The following is a 24,809-nucleotide window of genomic DNA, read 5'->3' as shown; positions in this document are numbered from 1 at the left end:
ATTAAAAATGATAAATTAAAGCCCTCTGACAAATTTTTATCCATTTGGAGCAAGATTTGACAAAAATTGCTTTGACACAGTTTTTGACACAGTTTTTGACACAGTTTTGCTCTTGATTTAGTTTTCAAAACAAAACTATGTCAAAGGAAAAAATTTTTTTTCAGTTTCAATTTTTGGCAGTTTTGAGTTATAAAATGATTAAAAATGATAAATTAGAGCCCTCTGATAAATTTTTATCCATTTGGAGCAAGATTTGACAAAAATGGCTTTGACACGGTTTTTGACACAGTTTTTGATTTAGTTTTGCTCTTGATTTAGTTTTCAAAACAAAACTATGTCAAAGGAAATTTTTTTTCAGTTTCAATTTTTTGGCAGTTTTGAGTTATATAATGATTAAAAATGATAAATTAGAGCCTTCTGACAAATTTTTATCCATTTGGAGCAAGATTTGGCAAAAATGGCTTTGACATAGTTTTTGACACAGTTTTTGATTTAGTTTTCAAAACAAAACTATGTCAAAGGAAAAAAAAATTTTTAGTTTCAATTTTTTGGCAGTTTTGAGTTATAAAAATAATCTTTGAATATGGCTTAAAATACTTAAAATTCGAAGAAAAAACAAATTTTAGAAAAAAAAGTTGAAAAATTTCATGTCCCCGTATCAGTTGAAAAAATCATCTGGTCACCTAAGGGTTTTTATTCGGCGCAAGACCGACATCTGTCACAACATCGATTTGCGACGAGAAAATTTTTACTTATAAAATCCGAAAATCATGGCTTTTTCCGTGTTGAATGGTCTCGCACGCCAAAGCCATTCGCTGAAATTGCCGAAACACGTGCTGGCAAACATCGGAGCCACGCATAACGTTGGGTTCGTATCGTTTTTCCATCAATTCGATTTTCGAATGTTTTGGTTACGCAACTGAGGGACTTTTGCAACTATAACAATTTATTTTCAGACAAAAACGCGGCGCTGGCAAATGGCAAGTCGACACGGAGTTTATGCAGCAATTCAGCGGCGCCGTCATGTATCCCGATGAGGTGACGTCAAAATGGAAGGTGCCTCCGTACCATGGCAAGAAATTGAATCTTGTCGAAAGAACGGTGAAAAATTTCAAAATTAACTTTGGACCGCAACATCCTGCTGCTCACGGTGTCTTGCGTCTCGTGATGGAATTGGATGGCGAAACGGTGGTGCGATGCGATCCGCATATCGGTTTGTTGCATCGTGGCACGGAAAAATTGATCGAGTACAAGACATATACGCAAGCGTTGCCGTATTTCGATCGGTATTTCAACAAAAAAAAATTTTAAATTATTTTTTTAACGAAAAAAAAATTTTTTTTTAGTTTGGATTACGTCTCAATGATGTGCAATGAGCAATGTTACTCCTTAGCTGTGGAAAAATTGCTCGGAATTGAGGTTCCTGAGCGTGCCAAGTGGATTCGTGTCTTGATGGGCGAACTTACGCGTGTCTTGAATCACATCATGTCCATCGGAACACACGCTTTGGATGTCGGAGCTCTCACTCCCTTCTTCTGGCTGTTCGAGGAACGCGAAAAAATGATGGAATTCTACGAACGCGTATCCGGAGCTCGCATGCACGCTGCCTACGTTCGTCCCGGAGGCGTTTCTCTCGACTTACCGCTCGGTTTGTTAGATGACATTTACGATTGGACTCGCAAATTCGGACAACGTCTCGACGAAATCGACGATTTGCTCACGGGAAATCGTATTTGGGTGCAACGTACAGTCGACATTGGCACCGTTTCTGCCGAAGACGCCTTGAATTACGGCTTTAGTGGCGTCATGTTGCGTGGCAGCGGCATCAAATGGGATCTTCGCAAGTCCCAACCTTATGATGCCTACGACAAAGTCGAGTTTGACGTTCCCGTTGGCACCAAAGGCGATTGTTACGACCGTTATTTGATCCGTATGGAGGAGATGAGACAATCTCTGCGCATCATTGAGCAATGTTTGAACAAAATGCCGCCAGGTGAGATCAAGACAGACGATGCCAAGGTTACGCCGCCGTCACGCGAAGAGATGAAAACTTCCATGGAGGCCCTCATTCATCATTTCAAGCTCTTCACGCAAGGGTATCAAGTACCTCCTGGATCCACATATACGGCAATTGAGGCGCCCAAAGGCGAATTTGGCGTGTATCTCGTGTCAGATGGCAGCAGCAAGCCCTACCGTTGCAAGATCAAGGCTCCCGGATTCGCGCATTTGGCGGCACTCGACTTTGTTGGAAAGAATCACATGTTGGCTGATATCGTGGCGATTATCGGTACTCTCGATATTGTGTTTGGTGAAGTCGATCGTTAAGTTTCAGTTTAAAAAAATGAAAATCCGTAGAACGTTTATCCAAACATTTGTAAATTTTATTTTAATTCAATAATAAAAAAAAAGAAAACATACAATAAATACATAAATTAGGTTTCTTTTTAAGAGTTTTCGTCCCACAACCCGTAGAATAAGTTAGTATTTGATTCTTTAAAGCTCCTCCGTTTTTTTGTTTTAGTTTTTTTGATCGATAGTTTCTTATAAAAAATGTCTATGAAATTTTTTTTCTACGAAAATTCATAAATTTTTTACAAGAAAAAAATATTTTTTTTCTTTAAAAATTTAAAATTTTTTTAAAAAATATTATTTTTCTATTAAAATTTTAAATAATATTTCTTCAAAAAAATTTTTTTTTCTTTTCAAAATTTCTTTGAAAATTTTTAATTTCTTTTAAATTTTTTTTTCTTTAAAAAATAATAAATTTCTCAAAAAATATTATTTTTCTTTTAAAATTAAAAAAAAAAAAATATTTTTCTTTGAAAATTTATGAATTTTTTACAAAAAAAAATATTTTCTTTAAAAATGTCTTTAAAAAATTTTTTTTTTCTTTTAAAACTCAAAAAATTTTATACAAAAAATGATATTATTTCGTTAAAAATTTAAATTTTTTTTTCAAAAAATAAAAAAAAACATATTTTTCTTTGAAAAATATTAAAATTCTTACAAAAAAAAATCTTTGAAAATTATTAAATTTTTTACAAAAAAATATTTTTCTTTCTTTGAAAATTTTAAATTTCTTTAAAAATTTTTTTTTTCTTTAAAAAATCATAAATTTCTCAAAAATTAATATTTTTCTTTAAAAATTTCTTACAAAAAATTTAAAAAATATTTTTTCTTTGAAAATTTATGAATTTCGTACAAAAAATATTTTGTTCTATGAAAACTTATAAATTGTGTCCAAATCTTCGTGCAGTTTGAGTTTCGACAAATCGCTCCACCAAACGGGAAGACGATGTTTGAGTATTAATTTGAACCAGGGCGTCAATTCGCCCGGCAACGCGTCAATTTCCTTCTTGTAATTTTCGCGACTCACAAACCGAATGTCACTAATTTCATTTTTGTTCGGATTCAGGTCCACATCTTTCTGCAGAAACAGGATATAATCGATTTCGTGTTCGCCCCAAACGCCATCGCCCAAGTCCTTGTAATGAATCCGCGTCAAATAATGCATGTTCTCGGGCCGGATTTGATGCAACGGAATGCCCAGTTCGTGATTCAAGCGTCGCTGAGCGGCCCGCCGAATCCCCAAGGCATCGCGTTCTTCGCGTTCGCCCTCGATTTCGTACAACGGATGCGAGCAACAGGCGTTCGTGTAGTGATTCGGGTACGTGATCTTGTAGCTGCTGCGTTTTTGCAGCAACATGTCGCCGCGCGCATTGAAAAGGAACACGCTGAAGGCACGATGCAACGGAATTTGTCCGTCAATGACGCGATGACACTCCCTTTTAGAAATCTGACCCAAATTCCGGTCGTGCTCGTCAACCAAGATGCATTGCTCGCTCATGGCGCTGTGCTGGAGGTCGATTGCCGCCTGCAGGCCCGCGATACTTTTTGATTTTTGACCGCCTCCCTGGTTTTGGTGAAAGCTTCTACTTCTTTGGACATTTTTGGTGAGGTTTTGGCAAAGCACTCGCATGAAACCACGCATCGTTTTCTCTCAATTCGCACAAAAACTTGGCCTTGATTGTTTCGAATCTCTATTTTTGGGGCGTTTGAGTGTCACAAGCTCATTTAAATTCCTAAAAATGATGTTTTTCACTGTTTTTTCTGTAAATTTATTCGCGACGAGATGTCTTGACTTGACTTGTTGTCGCATGAATGGAGAAAATTTGAATGATAATAAAGTTTCGTGTGTAGTTCGTGTACGACGGTCGCTCTTATGTACACGTGTGCCGTCATAAAACTCTTTATCAAGACCAGTGCCGTCACTCGATGAAAAATTTCTCAAAAAAAACCTAAAAAATGAAATTTTTCAAAAAAAAAAATTTAAAAAAAAAATTATTTAATGATAAAAAATTTCTTCAAAATTGAACCTTTTCAAGTTACGGCCCTGCAAAAGAGCATTTTTAAGGAATGTGAGAGAGAAAATTTTACGTAAACAGAGAATTTCGAGTGATTCATTCTCAAAGAAGTAAGCAGAAAAATGAACAGTAAGCAATTTTTCTATGGGACCAATTTTTTTCAAGAGTTTTGAACGGATTTTCATGAGAATTCAAATATTTTTCAAATAAATGAACTTTCTCTCTGCTTACACTGACATCAGCAGATTTATTTAAAAACACAAATTTTAACAACGAGTTCACAATCGAAATTGTTTGGACACAGCATTGAGTAGAGGAAACTTGACGACGTATTTTTCGCCGTTAAAGTCATCGAATTCCAAATTGAACAACGCAACGCCCGCTAATCCCTTTTGTTGGACATATTCCGCCTTTTTTGTCGTTTCTTCGGGAGTTTCGTACGATATGAAGTCACCTCCTTGGATGCTAGTGTTTAATGCATAAGCGCCGTGTTGAAGTACGAACGTTGTAAATTCTTGCAAAGGAGCTTCGTCATCAGTTTTATCGGTATTGGCGGGATTTAAAAGTCTTTCGCGGACACCAACGAGAGCGATTTGTCCTTCTTTTTGGCATCTTTTTCCGGGGGGAGTTGGACCAGTTGCCTGAAATTGTAAAAAAAATATTTTTAATGTGCATTGGGTTGAGAATTTTTGAATGTGCATTGGGTAAAATGTCACAATTTTCATTAAAATACTTTAAAAATGTGCACTGGGTTGAAAATTTTCGAATATGCTTTGGTTAAAAAGTCAAAATTTTCATTAAAAAGGTAAGAAAATGTGCATTGGGTTGAGAATTTTTGAATATGCTTTGGGTAAAAAGTTAAAATTTTCATTAAAATACTTTGGAAATGTGCATTGGGTTGAAAATTTTCGAATGTGATTTGAGTAAAAAGTCAAAATTTTCATTGAAATACTTTGAAAATGTGGATTGCGTTGAAAATTTTTGAATATACTTTGGGTAAAAAATAAAAATTTTCTTCGAAAAAATATGAAAATGTACATTGGGTAAAAATTTTTAAATTTAAATTTGATCAAAAACTCATAATTTGCATTGGGACGAGATCTTAAACGTATTCTGTGACAAAAATTCAAATTTTTTACATTGTAGACATTTCAAAATGTGCCTTGGGCTATTCAAAAATTTTTATGTTTCTTCAAAATTCGGTCAAAAAAAATTAGAACAAATGAAAATTCTAAATCTTACATTGAACGGCGGCTCTTGATTCTCCATCCTAATAGATTTGACAGTCATCATGTTGTCTCCAAGCACCCAAGAACGTCCAAAAGTCGGTATTCCAATGACGAGTTTGTTGTCCTGAACACCCGCAGCACGCCATTTCGCGACACTCACGTCGACACTTTGCTTCCGATTCTTCGGAGTAAAGAGCGGGGCTGCAAAATCAGCTGTCAATGGGTTATCCTTCGGCGTGCAATAGTCATAAGTTGATACAATGATGAATTGAACGAGTTGCTGAATGGCTGGCACATCATAAAAGTCCTCAATGTACTTTTGATTTGGCAAAGCTGTCACTGTGACAATCAAATCTCCAAACTTTACTTTGAGTTCGCGTACAAAAGAGACGAAATTCGATTTTACTTCGTTTTCGGCACCCAAAACGCTCGAAAGGAAACCTAAAAAAATGATTTTTATGAAAAATTCGTTAAAAAAAAAAGAAATTTCTTACTTAAAATTGGATTTTTCTTGTACCGCGGGAACTCCCAGGCCAAATCGATGCCATCAAATCCGTATTTCTTGACGACATTGAGGGCTTCTTGAATGAAAGTCTCTCGCGCCTTCTTATCTGCCAAGAAATTCACACATTGTGTCGATCGGGCTTCATCGTAGTCACGACGTCCCACACTCAGCAACACTTTCAGGTGCGGATTGAGCTTTTTCAGTGCCGTTACTTTGCGATAAGTGCCTTCTTTGTTCTCCGAATCGACATCTGCGGGATGCTGCGGCAACAACTGATTGTTCGGACCCAAAAATGCCGGTCCATAGAGGATGTGCGTCAATGTCGACACCGCAGGCTCGAGTTTTTCGAACGGTAACCTGTGACAATCTGCAATTTGAGCGATAAATATTACAAAAAAGTGTAAAAATAAACAAATAATTAAGCGCGTGAAATGACTTTGTTACTGCCGACTGTCGGAAATACCATCACTGATGCAACGTTTCGCGTAAATAAACAAAAAAAATCTATTTTTACCTCATTTTTATTTACTTTTAACGAATTTTTGTACTTTTAGCATCAATCTGATTCGCACAAAATTCAAAAACGACCAAAATTGTTAAAAAAAATCAATTATCACCATCGCCAGAGGCAACAGGTCAGATGTTTTTTATCATCAACATCGGAATGGCGCAAATTTTTTCGCTTTTTATCACATCACAAGTCACATAAATCTCAAAATTTATTTTTAGACTTGTATATTTACTTCGACACATATGTTGAATATTTCAAATGAAAGGAAAAAATGATCATTTATCACATAAACATTGCAATTTATAAGTTAATGGCATTGTTACGTACATTTCAATTTATTCCCATCCAATTACTTGCTTATTTAACGCTCTTATCAATAACCTGTAATTAATTTTACATCGCATTTCTATAGAAAAAAGTTATGCAGAACAAGTGAAACCTCTTAAAATAATTCTTTTTTTGAAAAAATTAAAATGTTAATTTGTAACATGGTTCTGAGAGGTTTGAAAATTAGGTCAAATGTAAGTTTTGAGTCATTTTTCCGTTTTACTATCAACAATTTTTGACAGCTGTCAATTTATCAAGAATAATTTTGACAGTTGACATATAATAAATGTCAAAATTTTTTGATAAAATCTCAATTGTTTGACATTCTAGGTTGAATTTGACACAAAAAATTCAGGAAATGCCAAAAAACTCTCATTTTTGACAGACAAATTTGACAGATGTCAATAAGGCTCCCAATGAAATCTTAATTTTCAATAATTTTATAGGTCCTTTGAAGTCAACAAATTAGATTTTATTGAAAATATTTTGAAAACTTGTAATATGTCAACAAAAAAATTGACAACTGTCAACATGTTATTAAAAATTTGACAGCTGTCAAAAATTATTTTTGAATAAAGTCTTAATTTTTGAGTATTTTCTTGTCAAAAATATTCATAAAATAAGATTACATTAAAAAATTTTGACATTTGACGTATGACAGCTGTCAAAATTTTAAATAAATTCGCAATATATGGATTTTTTAGATTAAAAGGCACAAAAAATTATCATTTTTTGACAGATATCAATGAAATCTCAATTTTTATTAATTTTAAAGTAAAATAAGTCGCCCTCATTAAAAAAAATGTTTGACATCTGTCAATATGACATGAATAGATTCAACAGAAAAATATGACAGCTGTCAACGATTTTTGATAAAAACTAAATTTCTGAATGTTTTACAATAAAAATCACAAGAAATGATCTAAAAATTGAGATTTTATCTATTTTGAGATTTTTATTTATTTATTTCTTGAAAATCTTATATAGAGTCAAAAATTTTTTTTTCTTCCGTTGAACCGTTGAACAAAAAACGTATCAAATCTGATGAATCCTTCACACAATGACATTTTTTTCAATTCATCACTTAATTAATTATTTATTTCCTTTTAAGTTCCTCGTACCTTCGCGATGAACTGCTTCACTGCCGAGAAAGCCGATAATATTATGTGGCTTTGTCATATTTTTTTTCGATTAATTTTTATCTAATCAACAACGATTCGCGTAAAAAATACAATTTTTTAAACAATTTTTGTGTAATTTTTATTTTTTCATTTACATCGGTTCGACAGCCAACCGAAAGTTGTCGAAATTTCTTATTTTAAGCACAAATACCGACAATTTGCGTGTGATTGAGTGAAGAGTGAAGAAACAACTGATTCTGAATCATGTTTTTTCTTCACAAAGTAACGTCTTTGCTTGTAGTTGAAGTAAATAAGTGATGTGTGAATTTCAGAGAGAGAAGAGAAACTCGCGTTTTTTGAGAAAATTTGAGCGGAAAATTCATAATTTTCCAAATTTTGTACTTTTAGGCACGAAAGGAGTGATTTTTAGTGGGGATATGTTGATTTTGCGTTGATAAAAGCCATCATCATCTTGTCGATGCAGTATTCGCGTTTCATTTGGTCCATTTTTCGCAGTTCAAGTGTGAAATATTTGAAAGCCGCTTCTACCGCTTCGTCTTGATCCAATTCTTTTTGCGCCTCTTCGGGTGTCATCAAGAAAACTGTTCGATTTTGCGTTGGTTCTGGCGTTTCATTCATCATTTTTGGCACAAAAGTTCGTTTTTCCTGCGGAAAACTCCCTTTTTTGTCCTCTTCGTCGACCATTTCCATGTATTCTGCCGCCGAAAGGGGATCATCGACGAGCGAATGTTCCTCCTCTGCGTCTATTTCTTCCTTTTTGATCGTTTGAACGCCACTTTTTCGTTTGTCACGACGTCGAATGACCTCTTTCAGGAAATTCATGTCCTCGAAATAGGGCCATTGGATGTCCTGTTTGCCCATTTGAAGCTTTTTGCTTTCTCTGCCGTAGCGTTCGCGCAACGTTGTGAACCGCCGATTCGCCTCGAAGGCTGTTGTGCCAATTTGATTTGCGATTTCGACGAAAAGCTCGACGCGCTTCACGGGATTTCCCGTAAATCCTTCCACGGAGTTGTGCCAAAGACGACGATCGAGCTTCACGAGCGATATCAGTTGGCGGAGACGTGCATCTACGACGAAAAAATAAATTTTAAAGTCACAACTTAACACATAAGTCGAAAAACTTACCGGTCCAGGTGAAATTTTCGTCGGGTGTCTCGTGATTAGAGGTCATTTTTGGGAAATTTTGAACTTTTTTGACACCGAAAACAACAAAAACGACTCCAAATACCGAGAAATGGCTCAAATTTTATCTCCCAAAAGTTTGTTTACGTTTCGCTTACGTCAAAAATTCCATTTTCCAAAACGTTTCAAGTCGGATTTGAAAAAAAAATCAACTTTATTGCATCTAATTTGAACTAAAATTAACGCGATTTTACTCCAATTCGGCATTTTCTCGCCTCAAAGTCTCTTCCCGCAGCCAAAAAGTCGTTTGGTATTCCTTGTGCGTCAAAAATGCCGCCAACAGGGCATGCAAAACGACAAATCCCGCAACGTGACCGTGAATGGGCTTGAACATTTTCTTGGCAATCATCAAAATTTCAAAAGGATTCTTCGAAAGGTCGGGCAGTCTGTAGGTGAAATTACGTGTGGCAAACATAAAAGACGAAATAGGTGCCAAAAGACAGGGATACAAGGCGCCAAAGCCCACTTGAATCGCCATTGCTCGTGTTTGAACGCACACCGGGCAGGGAGTTTCGCCGAGAAGAACGTCTGTCATCACAAACTACAACGAAAAAAATGAAATTTTAAAGAATTTTTCGTAAAAAAACCCGAAATCAACTCACATTCGAGTGAAAAAGCGTCGTCATGATCGCCGGGAGACAAACAGTCGGCACATAAGAGGCAAACCGATGGTGCGAAAATAATTTCAGCTTTCGTCGAAAGTGAGTATTGACAAAAGCAGCTGAAAGCATACTCGCAACGCCGCATATTGGAGACGCATATTTCAAAGGCCATCTAAAAAATAATAAAAAAATTAAATTTTTACCAATTTGGAAGTTAAAAAAAATTCTTACACTTCATACGATGAAGGCCACTTCTGAACTGTCTTCAATTGATATTCCAAAGCCTCTTCTTTGGTCATCTGAACTGCTCCTTTCGGGATTTCATCTTTAGTTCTGCTTTTCATCAACGCCATGCTGACACTAAATCCTGTATTTTTCACCAAAAACTCGATTGATCTCCAAAAAAATTAGCAAAATTTGATGAAAAATGGTTTTAAATGACACTTTAACACCGGAAAAAGTGTCTAAAATCCGTACTTTGTGTTAAAAAAAGGTTTAAATTGGGAACTTGCTCTCGTAATTCTCCATCAACACCGAAAAATCAGATGTCTTTGACAAAAGGGCGTCTTAAGTTGTCGCGATGTTTCATGTGTTGAGTCGATTTTCATCAAAATTTCTGCAAAAAAACGTTAAAAATTTTTTTAAAATTAATTTTTTGTAATTTTAAATTAATTTTTTAACAAATTTTCACTAATTTTTGCAGTTTAAGTCTTTAAATTAAAAGAAAATGATGAAAATAATTGAAAAATAGGGAGATAAAATTAAAAATCGTAGTTACCTTGTCCCAAATTTCAATCATTTCATGATTTTTTCATTTTCAACTATTCAATGTCCTGTTTTCGAAATTGATTTCCATCGATCCTAGGTCAACATTTTCCTTTTTTGTATGAAATTCTCCTCAATTATTGATTTTTCTTTCATTTTCATCTCGTTTCAGCTTCATTTTCTCCCAAAATATGCAAATTAAGATGATTTTTCAGCAAATTCTTGTTAAATTTCATCGTAAAATTACCTCAACGTCGATTTTTTCAAAAAATTTTCCCGAAAATCATGGAAATCTCATGTGACGTCACGATGAAAACTTGTATTAGTGCGCCGTACGACTCCTGTCCATGCAGCAACGCGCACCACTACCACCAAATAATGTCGAAAAGTGAAGAGAGAACGCACCACTACCACGAACGACATGTCGAAAAAAGCGAAAAAAGGCATCTCACTGCTCTGTCGTGTGCCGTAATAACTAAACCAACTTCGAGCGTACACAAAGTTTGTCTCTAAATTGTGTTATATATTTAAAAATAACATAAAAAAAATCATTTCAGTGTCAAATTCTTTCCAAATTGTGTTTCTTTTATTATTTTGTGCGGGACTTGGTGCTGCTACGTGCAACGAAAGTGCAAAAGAATGCAAAAAATGTGTAAATTTGAAAGATAAAACGAAAAGAAAAAAAAAAGTTTCGTGTGTGTGATAACAATTGTCACGGATAACGATCGAGGTGTGTAGCGAAAAAAAATAAAATCAACTTTTTTTGTGGGAAAATCTTTGATTTTGCGACATTTTATGTCATTTTCAACAACAAAAGTGAAAAAATCTTCCATGAACGAACAAAAAAAAATTAAAATCAAGAAAAATTCTTCTATGGAAAATTAAGGGTTGGAAATTTTTTACACTACACACGCACACAAACTCATTTTTCTTCCAATTTTCCTCCAATGTAAATGTGTGCGTCGTACATGCACGGGAAAATTCAAATAATACTCACTCATTTGCACTGCGAACATCTCTCCCGTATTTTGTGTTTACGAATCAACCACTTGGTTCATCATCATCTGAAAAAGAAAAATATTAAAAAGTGTTAAAAATCACAAAAATTGATAAAAACTCTCAAATTAATAAAAAAAATTAAATTTTTCCGCGCATCAAAGTTTTTCCCCTAAAAAAAAATTGAAAAAAATTGATAAAATTCACTCATGCGAGATGCAAGTAAAAATAAAACGTATTTATAATTAAATTGTGCAACCACTTAATTATAATTATTTGTTGTTACAGCGTCTCTCAGCGTAATACGTAAGGAGCATCAAGCAGCAACAACAACATGAAAAGTGTATAAATTGTTATTTTTCTTCTTTTTACATTATTTGTTGTTGTCTCTCTGTGCTAAACTACCGAAATTCGTGTGAACTAAACCATTCTACGAGAAAAAAAAAATGACAAAAAAGTGAAAAAAAAAATTAAAAGAGAAAGAATTTTGATTACCTATTTTTCGGTAGATGTGACAACTACACGCAAAGAAAAATTACGCGAAAAAAAATCGAAATACGAAAAAAAATTATTAAAAAAAAAATATTATTAGACACGAAACTATCTTCTTCTAATTCTTCTTCATCATCAACCGCCGCAGCAGCAATAGCAACAGAAGCAGCCTCAAGCGTCGTGTTCTTGTCTCTCTCTCGTTGTCTATAACAAAAATTTTTTGTGGATAAATTCTAAAAAGAAAAATTAATAAATAAATAAATGTGGAGTGTTGTGAGTCATTTTAAATTAAAATAAAAATAAATCATAGGAAACTTGTGTGGAAAAAATCATTCTATTTTGCTAACATTCGCTAAAAAATATTGTTATTGTTGTTATTATATTACATACACATTCATACACGTTCGTTACATTTTTTGAATTATATTATTAGAAAAATATCTAATAGTAGCGAAAAAATTAAAATAAAATTAAATAAATTGTAGTGTTGTTATTAACTCAAAGTTAAAAATAAATTCACAAAAAAATGCCTGTTAAAAAACAAGGTGAGTCCCTTTTTATTTGTATTTTCGCGTATTTTTTTGTGTCGCACGTCGGATTTAGAGAGATGAAAAATGTGTGTGAAAATAAAAAGAGAGAAAATTTGTGTGAACCTGAAAAGTGCGCTTTTTATGTTTGTTTGATGTTTTTTTTTAGAGGAAAGTGTGATTTTAATTTAATTTTACAAAAGAAAAAAAAATAATAAATAAATAAAATTAAAAAAAAAATATTTGAGCTTTTAAATTAAATTATTAAATTAAATAAATAAATTAAATTATTTATTTTGTGAAAAAAATTTTATTAAATTTTGTGTTTCATTTAAAATATTTTTATAAAATAATTTTAACTTCATTTTTTTTCTACAAAATTAAAAAAAAATAAGGAAATTATTTAAAATTTATTAAAAATTATTGTTTTATTTTAGGTAAATATTTATAATATTAATTTATTTTTTTTTTTATTTTTAATTTATTTATTTATTTTTTATTATTTTTTTTATTGAATTCTAAAAAATTTACTGAATACCTACTTTAAAAAAATCAGCTCTCAAAAAATTTTTCTTTTAAAGATTCAATATTTAATAAAATTTTAATTAAAATCTACCGATTAAAACGGATTTTATAAAAAAAAAATAAAATTATTAAATTGAATTGAAAAATTTAAAATTGAAAATTAATTAAAAAATAAAATTTATGAAATTTTAAATAAAAAATTATGTTATGTGAATTGATTATTATTATTAATTTTTTTTTGTTTTTGCTCGAATTTTACAATAAACCGTCTAAATTTTTAATTTTTTTAAACCTTTTCATCTTCAATACGTCAAAAATCTCTGAAAAAAAAATTCTTACACTAAAACTTGATTAATATGAATTTTTATGACGATGCAAAAATATTCCTTTTCTTTCCTTCAATGGTGGGCTAAATAAATTTAACAGATCTTTGTTTAGGAAAATTTGGCTCATAGTGTTCATTTGACTTATCAAAGCTAACGATAAAAAATAGTTTTCTACAAATTTCATGAGCTTTTCTCGTTTATCAAAGGCATTCTTGAGAGTATTTAACTCAAATTTTACTCTTTCAACACGTTTCGAGGAAATCCCTTCTCAAATTTCGTTATTTCAAAGAACTCAAAGGCAAATTTTACTCCAATTTCACAATAAAATTTATCCAAAACTGCATTTAATCAACGTTGATATCATTGTAGTACATTTGCATGTGTTGCAAAATGTCATACTTTGATTTCCCGACCACTCGTGCCCCAACTCTTAGTTGATATTCATGCAAATAATAATAATAATCGTAGCAATATGACCTAAATATGAAAAATAAATTTTCATCTCTTGCGCGTGTTGTTTGTGTCTGCTCTGTAAATATTGCCGCAGAGTAATAATAATAATAATACGAAGAAGAAAAAAAAATGTAAAATAGATTCCCAGACATATTATTACAAAATATTATTGAATCTGTTTCCATTCCATTTGCCACAATGATGATCATCTCTTCTTCTATTGATTCTCGTTGTCATGATGATGAATTTTGCAGTGGCAGGCTAGTCATGAGCTCTGTGTATCGCACACTCACACACACCATCTAAATTACATAATCAACAACATCATCATCATGAGATACAATGAAAATTTACACACATTTGGGTTTCTCTGCACTGCCTACGTTCGACAATAAAATACAACAATTTTCCTCGTCGTTCACATTTTCATCGTAAAAAAAAAGAAACTAACTATAGTAGACCCAAAACGCACGAACACATTTCGTCTCTGTTCTTTTTTGATGAGATAACTGAGGAAGAGAAACATGAAGTCATGGAGCAAAAGACAAAAAACGACGTACTATGATGATAATGATGTTGTTGTTTTGTCGTTTTGGGACTTTTTGAATGCTTTTGACGTGCGTTAACAATGGCAGTCATATTCACACTTACACACAATACTTACAATTGGAAGTCAGTGTGACGCCAAAGGTACCTTTTGGAGTGAGAAAAATTCTGTTTGTAACTTTTTTTTTAGTTGAAAATCATTTTTTTTTTGAAGCTTGACCTATCGTAGCCTTTTAAATAATTTTCAGTGCATTAAAATAAACTCTTTGTTTCACATCAAGTAAGTCTGTGTCATTCAACATGGTCTTCACATTCATTTGTCTCTGAAGAGTACCTCAATGCCTTCGTTTGAAGTGCTTCGCTATTTCATTAATTAAAGATTACAGCATTGTAGTTGGAGAAAAAAGCCTAAAGTCCAAAAAACTCCATCTTTTCGCTCATAGCTTTGGGGGTCATCTTAGGTTGTAGATTGTAGGGCGTAATTCAAATGCGTTGCAAATATGACTAGAATTTATTTTATCATTGAGGACATCATGAACGAACTTACAACAATTAGATACTTGACGGTCCCTCACAGTTAGCATATCAACCAAATTTAAACGATGTTTATAGGAAGGTAGTTGATTCTTTTTCCAGCCCAAATTTCGCAGACAAAAAATGAGAAATTGTTTTTGTACAGATTCAAGTCGTTTGCAGTTATTTTAGTTTCAAAATCGATGTGAGGTTGTTCAAAAACCTTCCGCAATAGTAATTTCGTTTCTTTATCCAGCATTTTCTTCATTCACCTCATGAAGAGGATTTTTTATACTTACCCTTTAAGCTTCCTGAGTAAAAATGGTTCAAAATGGTAATAAAATTCGTTGATTTGTTAAATTCTTCATATCCCAGAAATTGTCTGGTTGCCCTTCATTTGTCATTGGCTTCTGAAACCGTAAAAAGTCACCAACTTACTGAATTCTCCTTCGTATTTCTTTACTGAAAAAGAAAAATCAAATTAAAAAACTTTGATGTATGTCTTCTCAGAATTACCGGATCTAATTGGAATATGTTTTTGATTGCTTTACTGAAAAAGAAAAATCAAATTAAAAAACTTTGATGTAAAACTTACCATAGAAAATACCGGTTTGATATGTCTTCTCAACTCAGGATGTAATTCCTTGAAAATGGCTCGCAATTTTAATAGTTCACATCTCGAAAACAGAAAATATTAGCTAAGTAAGGTAGTTTTGCATCTAGTTTTGCAAAATTATTATCAAATTTTTGGTGAATTATAATTTTTTCTTAATTTCTAATTTTTATATCCTAAAAGTATGCAATAAAAGTCACATATTAAATTTGCAATTTTCCACAAAAATTCACGTAATTTTTCTAAATTTTTCTGCACATAAACCTTCAGAAAACTAACACGGACAATTTACAACAAACCTCAATGTAATTGGTCAAACAGAACTTAAGTTATAGCGTTACAAAACTCATATGATCTCAATTTCAGTCGTTTTTAAAAATTATCTCTTAATGAAATGAGAAGTTACTTACATCTTATTTTTTTATTACAACATGAGTAAAAAAAAATTACGTAACAACCTACTTTTACGACAGGAAGAAATAATTTTAACCAGGTAAATAAACGTCATGAAACTCGTTAGATGAACCTTTCAAAAGCGAAAAAAATTCAGCTAAATCTTTCTGCTTCCAAAAACGAACGAAAAACCGAAGGATATTAAACAGAGCTACATTTTATGGATATTTTATCGTTTAATGTGTAAGCACGTTGTTTATATGTCTCTACAATTCGTGTGTGAGAAAAAAACTTCCGAGTAAGAAAATAACACAATTTTCCTCACTCGGAATCTGGCAACGGCTCGGCATGTCGTCGTGTCGTGTGCCAGAAGCTGTCTCTTTATATAATCTGTATCATTAGTTTTTTGTGTGTTATATGCTCAAATTGTAACGAATTGATTTGCAACAAAAAAAAAAAACATTGCAAAAAATGAACGAGAACGAGAGATAAAAGGGAGGCAAAATCCTTGATACGAGTGCATTTTATTATCGACTCATTTCCAGTTACAACACTTTTTTTTTCTTGTTCGTTTATTTTTAGCATTCGCGAAAGTTTGTTTTTAAATACCACGATCGATAAAACCGAAAAAAATTGGTTATGCATTTTTTTGCAAACAAATAGAAATGTGACACCAACTAACCAACGAAATTATTTGACATTGAACTTTTTTTTTATTTTTGATAATATGAGTGAAATATTCGCGGATACTATTTGAGGGCATTTGTCATTTGATTACTTGATATTTATTGTTTTTTGCATGAAATGCGACTTTTAAGTGTCAAGTTGTGAGAAAGTCTTGTTTCAATTTTTTTTTATTTTACAAAAAATTGAAAAAAAAACATTTTTTATTAAAGAATTCTAAAACGTGAAATATTTTTTTTACTGACGATTTCAAAATTGGGTTTAAGAGCAAAAGCCGCTTCAAATGAAAACTAAAACAAGCAAAATTGATTCAATTTTCGATGCAAGAGCGATAAGAGGCTTTTTAAAAGCTTTCAATAGAAAATTGAATATTGTGTTATGACAAAGAATTTTACTAATAAATCCCTGCTACATGGGACTACTTTTTAGAAACCATTTATTTTGTAAATAGTGACGATCCTAAATGAAATGCTCATTGCAGCATAAATAATTAAGCCACTTTTGTGTGAATGCCTTGCCTGGCTCATTGAAAAGTACTTTGAACTGAGTTCATAAAAGCTTTTAAAGTAAATTCAAGCCGATTAATTTTGTGAATATTTCATCAAGCTTCGTGTGGTTCCTTGTTTAAAACGAAAAAAGGGTTACGTAATAAAGTTGACCTACAATAAAGTTATCAAGACATTAAATTTTATTTACTTTAATAAAATAGATCCTTCCGGTATTTGTTCTGCACTCAAGTTAGCTATAAAATATGGCTTTAAGTGAAATTCAATGAATGAGTACGTCCTTGATATGATTACAAAAGCCTATACACAAGACATGAAAATGTGTAGCTCGGTAGAAAATGAAAAGAAAAATCAATGTAATCCAACTGAAAATCTAATTAACTGTGTCCCCATTTCAGATTTTCCGAGTGATATGTATTCATTATTATGTCATATTCATATGAAAATCAAAAGTTATTCGGAAAAAAAGAGTTAGACATTCTTTTTGTGTCATGTTTCGGTTTGTGTCTCACTATCTGGATATTATTATTATCGTATGATTTATTATTAAAATTTTTCAAGTGGAACTTAAAATTTTATTATTGGGTTCTCCAACCATATTAAGGCGTCTTCAGAAAGGTTGTGAAGGTCTAGCATTGTCCCGTTAAAGCGTGTTAATAAGCATTCAAAAATTAAATGTTCTATTGTTTGAATTGATCCGCACTCGCATCTTGCATTGTCTGTTATTCTCCATTTATTTAAAAGATATTGACATCTGGATATGAAAATATAGGATATTGAATCTTTAATAGAAGAGCTTAGAATGGCCTTTTTTGCGGTCTCCCAAGAAATCATAGGTTCGTGGGTTAAAATTACCTCACGTTTTCAAAAAAACCTAATTTTAAAATTTTTCAGCCAGCTTCCTTAGAGTTATGGTCAAAAATGTCGAATTTTCATACAAATTTTAAGAATTTACCCTCAGAACTTCCAGAAATGTTGTTCAAATGTCAAAATAAGATGCACCGTTTAAAAGCTGAGAAAATTTCATATAAAAATGTGGAAGCTCACTTCGAGTTTTGGTCAAAATAAGAAATATGATATTTTGTATGGAGTTTTCAGTGAAAAAGTTGTATGAAAATTCGACATTTTTGAACATAACTCTAAAGAAGCTGGCTGAAAATTTTTAAATTTAGGTTTTTTTGAAAGCTTAGGCCCTAACGAGTCCAACGATACCAAATTTAGCCGTGGAGCACGGTTTTTGATGAAAAACGTAATTGGAGTGACGTGACCTGTGGATAGGTTATTTGGACAAAAAACGAGTGCGATTGATAACTTAAGGGATCAGATTGACTTTTTAAGATTAGAAAATTCACTTAAAAGGTAATCTGATCCCTTAATTGATCAATCTCATACGTTATTTTTCCATCGAGAATGTCGAGAGCTGATTTCGGTTCTATAGATTGTACAAGATTCTCATTGCATTGGTGCTTTTTTGGATGGTTTGTGATCTTTGAACTTCAACGATTTGACGAGAATTTCAGCCTTTATGAACCTGAAGTTTTTTTTTCCAGAATTTTATTAGAAGTTTACAGCTTTTCTGTTTAATGTTTCCAAACATTACTGATCTGTAAAAATCGAGATCTACAGATCAGTAATTTTTGGAATCATTAAACAGAAAAGCTGTACTTGTCCATCCTTCCATTAAGAGGTACTCGATCCGTTAAGAGTTCAAATTTGATCCCTTTCTGATGAAAATTTAGATTGATTTGTCAAAAAGGGATCAAATTGAACTTTTAAGGGATCAATTTGAAGTATTAAGTGTCCTATGGGCGAAAAATGGGTCAAATTAGCCCTTTGAAGGGTTCAATTGTCCCTCGAGAGATAATTTAACCCCTTACGGAGTTTATATGACCCCTTAAGTGGTGAATTTAATCCCTTAAGAAACCATAAGGCTAAGGGATTAAATTAACCTCTTAAGCTGTCAGATTAACTCATTAAGGGGTTAAATTATCTCTCGAAGGGTTTGTTTAACCTCAAAATTGGATATTATGACCCCTTTTTCGCCCATAGGACCCTTAAAAGTTCAATTTGATCCCTTTTTGATGAATCAATCTAAATTTTCATCAGAAAGGGATTAAATTGAACTCTTAATGAATCTTCTTACCCAACGGGACAAAATTACCTATTTTTAAGGCCCTCAAAAAATAAGGCCCTCAGAAAATAAGGCACTCAAACTTTTACATGGAGAAATTCCGAAATTTTTATTTTTTTGAAAAAACAGATTTTTTTAAAAAAATAAAAACTTCGGAATTTCTCCTTGTAGAAGTTTATGGGCCCTATTTTCTTACCTGGATGTTTAATGAACTTCTTACCTAACATTCGTTGAGTTCCTTTCTTGAGCCCTATCAGAAAAAAACTGACCTAGAAGTCTCACATTGTTGATGAAATTTTGTTTTAGGTAACAAAAACTACATAATTCCCAACAGATCTCGGAAAACACAAAACCAACTTTGTATGATTTATTTATATAAATGCTCGGAGAGAGAGAAACAGAGAGAAAACAGAAACAATGGAACCAAAATCCACTTTTTCATCTCGTCTTAAAAACAATCGAAAGTCTTAGGAGCATCGTCATGTGAACCGTATTCGCTACAACAACAACAACTTTAATACTCTTTTGTTATTTATGGCACCCGTATGCCATTGCCATTCATTTCTCCGACGAGAAAAAACGAGCCCAAAAGTATTATTGTGTAATTTATTAGAAAATCATGGTGCATAATGTTCCGTTTTTCTCGTTCTCGTTCTTTCCTCCATTGAATCGGATGTGATGTAACAAAAGGGACACCAAATTTGACAAAAGATGGACAAGATATTGATTTTAAAGGGGGCAGAAGACACACATAAACGGTCCCAAATTGCTTTTTTTTTCGCATGCATGGCGATAAAATTGAATTAACCGAATGACATTCAGGAGATAAATTGCGTAATTGTGTCTCTAATGATCGAAAGTTTGTGAAGAAGCAACAATGCCTCATCAATTATTGAAAGTTTTTTTCGTTCTTTCACAATCTTTTAAGTATTTTTGCATTTTTTTGCTATTTTTTTTATAAAAAAAAAATCTTGGTTGATTTATTTAGACTGCACGCCACGCGAGTGGAATGTACTCCAGATCTGTCCCACATTCGTCGACCTTAAATTTTTATTTATTTTTGAAAATTTTTTACGTGAGTCAGACACACAATGAAAATTTGGCCCACATGTGAAAAATTTTCAAAAATAACAAAAAATAACCACCTTCGTTGTGTAAAAATAAAAAGGTCACGCGGAACGACGTTCGTACTATTTTTGAGGTTGTTGCGTGAGTCGAGTGTCGTAACAGAAATTCATCTCTTGGATCACGTGGTTGCGAATTTTCAAGCAAAAGTTGTCGGAGGCTTGTCACTCGCGGATAATTTTTATTCGCCACAAATCATCAACGACTCACACTCGATGAAAGAAGACGAAATACTTGACCGTGATGGCAAATACCGCGACAATTCTATTTTTGAGTGCCGACGAGAAAAAAAATCATTGTCAAGACAACCACCGATAACGTCGGAAAATGATTGAAAGTGTTGCTATTGTTAGAAATTGAAAGTACACGAGAGAGAAATTCCATTTCACTAATTAAAAAAAATAAACGACAGAAATGACAACAAAAATGTTTGAGCTTGAACCTGAATGTCAGCCGTTGGTGTGCGTTTGTGTGCAAAGCAATTAATTAAGCGGCCAAAGGTCACGTGCATGCATTATCGGTGTGCGCCGTGTAAAATTGTGGCCTTATTCGGTATTTATTTATTGGAATTTTGTAATTAATTGATGCGGTGTTTGATGAGGATATCCTGTTTTTGTCCCGTTACTCGATGTGAGTCATGGGAGGATACATTACACTAATTAATATTTGCAAAATGAGCGTTCGTGGAATCAATTTTAGATTAAATTATGGAATTATGTAGTTTTTAATTAATTTTTAGGTATTATTATTTTTTGGTCAATTTGAGCAAAAATAGGAAAATTTTGGATAAATCAGAGAAATTATGCTTAAAAAATTTAATTTTGATTAAAACATGAAAATTTTTATTTTTTGAAATAAATTTCATTTTCTTTTAAAAATTAAAAAGATTTATTTATGAAAATTTTAAATTAAATTTAATTAAATCATTTTATTTATTTTTTGAATTAAATATGAAATTATTAATTTTTTTTTATTTAAAACATATTTTTTTATTTTATTTATTTAAAATTTTTGTTTTTTTAATTCAAATTTATTTAATTTTTTAAATTAATTATTTAGGAAAATTTTAAATTATTTTGAATTTAATTTTTTTAAATCAAGATTTTTTTTAATTTTATTTTTTTATTATTTCTTTTATTTTATTTTTTAATTCTAATTTTTATTTAATTTTTTAATTAAATTTTATTTTATTTGAAAAAATTAAAATTTTTAAAATTATTTAAATTATTAATTTTTTTTAGGCAATTAGAACATTTTTTTATTTGATTTTTTTTTTATTTATTTAAATTTATTCATTTTATTATTTAACAGAAATATTCAGAAATTCTTGAAAATCATAGAAAAAAAAATTTTTTTTTTTAAATATAAATAAATTTGCTAAGATATTGAAATACATCTGGTTTATTATAACAATTTGAAAAATCTATAAAATTTGTGAAAAGTTATAAAAAAATCCACTAAGTTTCAAAAACAAAAAAAAAATTTGAAAAATTAATAATTTCATAAGAATTTTTTTCAACTTTAATTTTTATGATGATAAAAAGGCAGAAGCTTTAAAAAATTAAAAAAAAATAATTTAAAATTTGAAAAAAAATAAAAAAAAAATTATAAAAAAGTAAGTAAAAAAAGTGAGTAAGTGAGTAAAAAAGTGCAAAATTCATAAAAAAATCTTTGAAAAAATAAAAAAAAATAGGAAAAGTCATGAAAACTCCGAAAATCTCATAATGAAAATTAAAAACTATAAAAATTAAAAAAAAAATTAAATCAGAAAATTTTATGAAAGTTTCAAGCTGTTTCATGAGAAGAAAAAATTCTTGAAAACATAAAAAAAATAATTTTAATTCAATTTTTTCAAGTTTAATGACTTTTTCCATCAAAAATTAATTTTCTTTCTCGTTTTCTTTCGATTATTCAATGTGTCAACAGAAAACTTGAACCTTGAAAAGGTCCCTGCCACGAGACAATCTCAAAAATTACTCGTCTCTCTCTTCGATAAACAATCCATTAATCCACGTTTCGACAATATTCTATTTATGTTTATTCAATTGCATGTCTGCCTCTTTTTTATTTTTATCATCAAATTAAATGGATAAATGTAATAATAATTCGTATTCGGTCAAACTCGCGTCTCTAAATAGCATTTGGTGTGCACGAAAGTTGTTTATTTATTTTGTATCGAACTCTGAATCAACAACAACAACAACTAACCACTGAGCTCGTCATACATTTTAGTCAGTTGGATGGCGTCTTACGAGCAAAAATAATTTTCGTGAGAGAACTCGCTCAGACACATTGAATAATTTTCATGAAAATTTCTTCGCAGTGTTCTTTTTGTCTCTCGCGCACTTTTATCTGCTGCCGCCGCTCTTTGTGGATCTTTCTCAAAAAATCCACGAAAATTTTTCATAATAACAATAATTCACGTTCGCACAGCGGAGAGTTTATCGAGAATCGTCGCAGTTACATATTGCACTTGAATCGTTCGTTCGTTCGCGTCGTTGCCGATAAAAAAATATCAAAACAACGCGCCGTTTAAATAAAATTTAATTGAATCGCGTATACGTGAGGATCATGATTTAACAAACAAATCCACAAAAAAAAAGTGAAAATCGAGAATTAGTGCAAAAATATCAGGCATTGCATAACCAATAAATAACAAAAAATTAAAAAAAAAATAATTCGATTGTGTCTCGGTTGACCGAGCGATAAATCCGTGTTCGTCGAAAGTCCATCTGTTTTTTCATCATAACTATCAACGCGCATAACACACCCACCGTCGTCGTCGTCGTCTCTGTCGTCGTCATTGCTGTATAAATACCTATGTGACCTTCAATTTGTTGACTATCGGACAGAATTTTTTTTTTTCAATTTTTTTTTTTGAGTGATATCCAAAGTTTGTTTATATTTTAAATAAATTGAAGCATCATCAAGTTATGGAAAATTTAATGAAAATTGCATTAATTTCTTATTTTGTGTGTCTATTGCATATTTTTTCATAAATATTCAAATGTAAATAAATTTCGTTGTGAATTGAATTTCCACAGTGAGAGAGGAAAAAAGTTGAAAATACGAAAAAAAATGTACATGAAGTGATTTTAATTAACATTTGACATGTTTTTTTAATAGTGACAGCGGAAAAGGTACATGAAAATGAAATTATTGTGCTCGAAATTGGGTTTTAATTCGATTTTTTGTGCGGAATGTGAATGGAATTACTTGCGGATGGAACCAGGCGTCTCCATCATATGAGGGAATTTGATTTTTTTGAGGTCTTCGATGAATTTTTTTATTTTTTCTTAATTTAAAGAAATATTTTGAGATCTTGCGTTTATTAAAAATAGAAAAATTTCTCAAAAAAAAAAAATTTCATTAAAAATGCAAAATTTAAAAAAAAAAAAAAAAAAATAGTTTGACAAAAAAAAAAAATAATAATAAGAAATAAATTAATTGAAAAAGTCTCAAGTTTGACAAAAAAAAAACGAGAAAAATATTTTAATATGAAAATAAAAATTAAATTAATTAATTTTTTAATTTTTTTAAAATTTAAAAAAAATAAGGTTTTGTTTAAAAAATTATAAAAAAAAAAATTTTTTTTGTTAAATTTTTTTCTTGATTCAATTTTCCCAAAAAAAAATCCATTAAAAAATGCAAAATTTCTCAAAAAAAAATAATAAGAAAAGAAAAGAATAATAAGAAATAATAAGAATTAATTCTCAAGATTGACAAAATAAATTATAAAATCGAGAAAAATATTTTTTTTTAAGAAAATATAAATTAAATTAATTAATTTTTTAATAAATATTTTTTTTTTCAAATTTAAAAAACAAAGTTTTGCTTAAAAAATTATTAAAAATTTTTTTTTTGTTAAATTTCTTTCTTGATTCATTATTTTTTTTAATCAATTATTTCATTAATTTTTCAATATTTTTTTTGTTTATTTATTTTTATTTATTTTTTATTTTATTTATTTATTTTTTTTTAATAATTAAATGGGTCAAAAAATAAAATAAAAAGTATTTTAAATTGTCAAAAATTTTAAAATAATTTTTCTATTCAAATTTTAAGAAAATTTTGAGTAAAATTAAATAAAACATTAATAAAAATATTCCAAATAAAAAAATCAACAAAAACAAAATTTTTAAATAAAATTAAATTTTTATAAAATTAAAATAATTTAATAAAAATTTAGAAAAAAATCTGACCGACATCGGATTTTTTTAGCAAAAAAAAAAAAAAATTTAAACTTTTTGAGTAAAGATTTTAAAAATAATTTAACTTTTGGTAGTCAATTAGATCAAAAAATAATTTTCACGAAATTTTCCTCGATGGAAACGCCTGGTTTTTAATCGATT

The 24,809-nt window shown here is 30.9% G+C and overlaps 6 protein-coding genes across 9 annotated transcripts in view; 2 read left to right on the top strand and 4 right to left on the bottom strand.

Annotated features, from left to right (window-relative positions):
- Positions 1–691: 691 nt before the first annotated feature.
- LOC134836172 (NADH-ubiquinone oxidoreductase 49 kDa subunit) lies at positions 692–2,592 on the top strand. The gene is made up of 3 exons (XM_063851425.1): positions 692–868; positions 957–1,286; positions 1,347–2,592. Exons 1-3 carry the CDS (start codon positions 771–773, stop codon positions 2,323–2,325), a joined length of 1,407 nt encoding a protein of 468 aa, XP_063707495.1. The 5' UTR covers positions 692–770; the 3' UTR covers positions 2,326–2,592.
- On the bottom strand, positions 2,427–4,147 carry LOC134836173 (isopentenyl-diphosphate Delta-isomerase 1). Of its 4 annotated transcripts, none has more exons than XM_063851426.1 (2): positions 3,203–4,147; positions 2,427–2,570 (listed from the first exon to the last, which is right to left on the bottom strand). In XM_063851426.1, exon 1 carries the CDS (start codon positions 3,989–3,991, stop codon positions 3,218–3,220), a length of 774 nt encoding a protein of 257 aa, XP_063707496.1. In that variant the 5' UTR covers positions 3,992–4,147; the 3' UTR covers positions 2,427–2,570; positions 3,203–3,217. The 4 variants fall into 4 exon arrangements, 3 of the variants coding, with proteins under 3 accessions (XP_063707496.1, XP_063707497.1, XP_063707498.1); XM_063851427.1 differs by having other exon boundaries at positions 2,436–2,540; XR_010162258.1 differs by having other exon boundaries at positions 2,457–2,570; positions 3,155–4,147.
- A 454-nt stretch (positions 4,148–4,601) lies between these two features.
- Positions 4,602–8,193, bottom strand: LOC134834881 (chitinase-like protein Idgf4). Its single transcript, XM_063849683.1, has 4 exons — positions 8,058–8,193; positions 6,088–6,465; positions 5,607–6,034; positions 4,602–5,005 (listed from the first exon to the last, which is right to left on the bottom strand). Exons 1-4 carry the CDS (start codon positions 8,113–8,115, stop codon positions 4,643–4,645), a joined length of 1,227 nt encoding a protein of 408 aa, XP_063705753.1. The 5' UTR covers positions 8,116–8,193; the 3' UTR covers positions 4,602–4,642.
- A 284-nt stretch (positions 8,194–8,477) lies between these two features.
- On the bottom strand, positions 8,478–9,351 carry LOC134834882 (uncharacterized). The gene is made up of 2 exons (XM_063849685.1): positions 9,204–9,351; positions 8,478–9,145 (listed from the first exon to the last, which is right to left on the bottom strand). Exons 1-2 carry the CDS (start codon positions 9,247–9,249, stop codon positions 8,484–8,486), a joined length of 708 nt encoding a protein of 235 aa, XP_063705755.1. The 5' UTR covers positions 9,250–9,351; the 3' UTR covers positions 8,478–8,483.
- A 23-nt stretch (positions 9,352–9,374) lies between these two features.
- Positions 9,375–10,423, bottom strand: LOC134834883 (uncharacterized). Its single transcript, XM_063849686.1, has 3 exons — positions 10,094–10,423; positions 9,863–10,034; positions 9,375–9,801 (listed from the first exon to the last, which is right to left on the bottom strand). Exons 1-3 carry the CDS (start codon positions 10,213–10,215, stop codon positions 9,451–9,453), a joined length of 645 nt encoding a protein of 214 aa, XP_063705756.1. The 5' UTR covers positions 10,216–10,423; the 3' UTR covers positions 9,375–9,450.
- Positions 10,424–11,143: 720 nt separating this feature from the next.
- The window catches only part of LOC134835995 (disks large 1 tumor suppressor protein), a 65,836-nt gene continuing 52,170 nt past the window's right edge, over positions 11,144–24,809 (top strand). Inside the window, exons 1-2 of the mRNA XM_063851090.1 lie at positions 11,144–11,357; positions 11,912–12,660. Coding sequence (XP_063707160.1) covers positions 12,642–12,660 — 19 coding nt within the window. The 5' untranslated portion in view covers positions 11,144–11,357; positions 11,912–12,641. The remainder of the gene's footprint in view (positions 11,358–11,911; positions 12,661–24,809) is intronic.

Source organism: Culicoides brevitarsis, chromosome 3 (genome assembly GCF_036172545.1).
Source record: "Culicoides brevitarsis isolate CSIRO-B50_1 chromosome 3, AGI_CSIRO_Cbre_v1, whole genome shotgun sequence".
NCBI lineage: Eukaryota > Metazoa > Arthropoda > Insecta > Diptera > Ceratopogonidae > Culicoides > Culicoides brevitarsis.
This window is presented reverse-complemented; position numbering and strand designations above follow the sequence as displayed.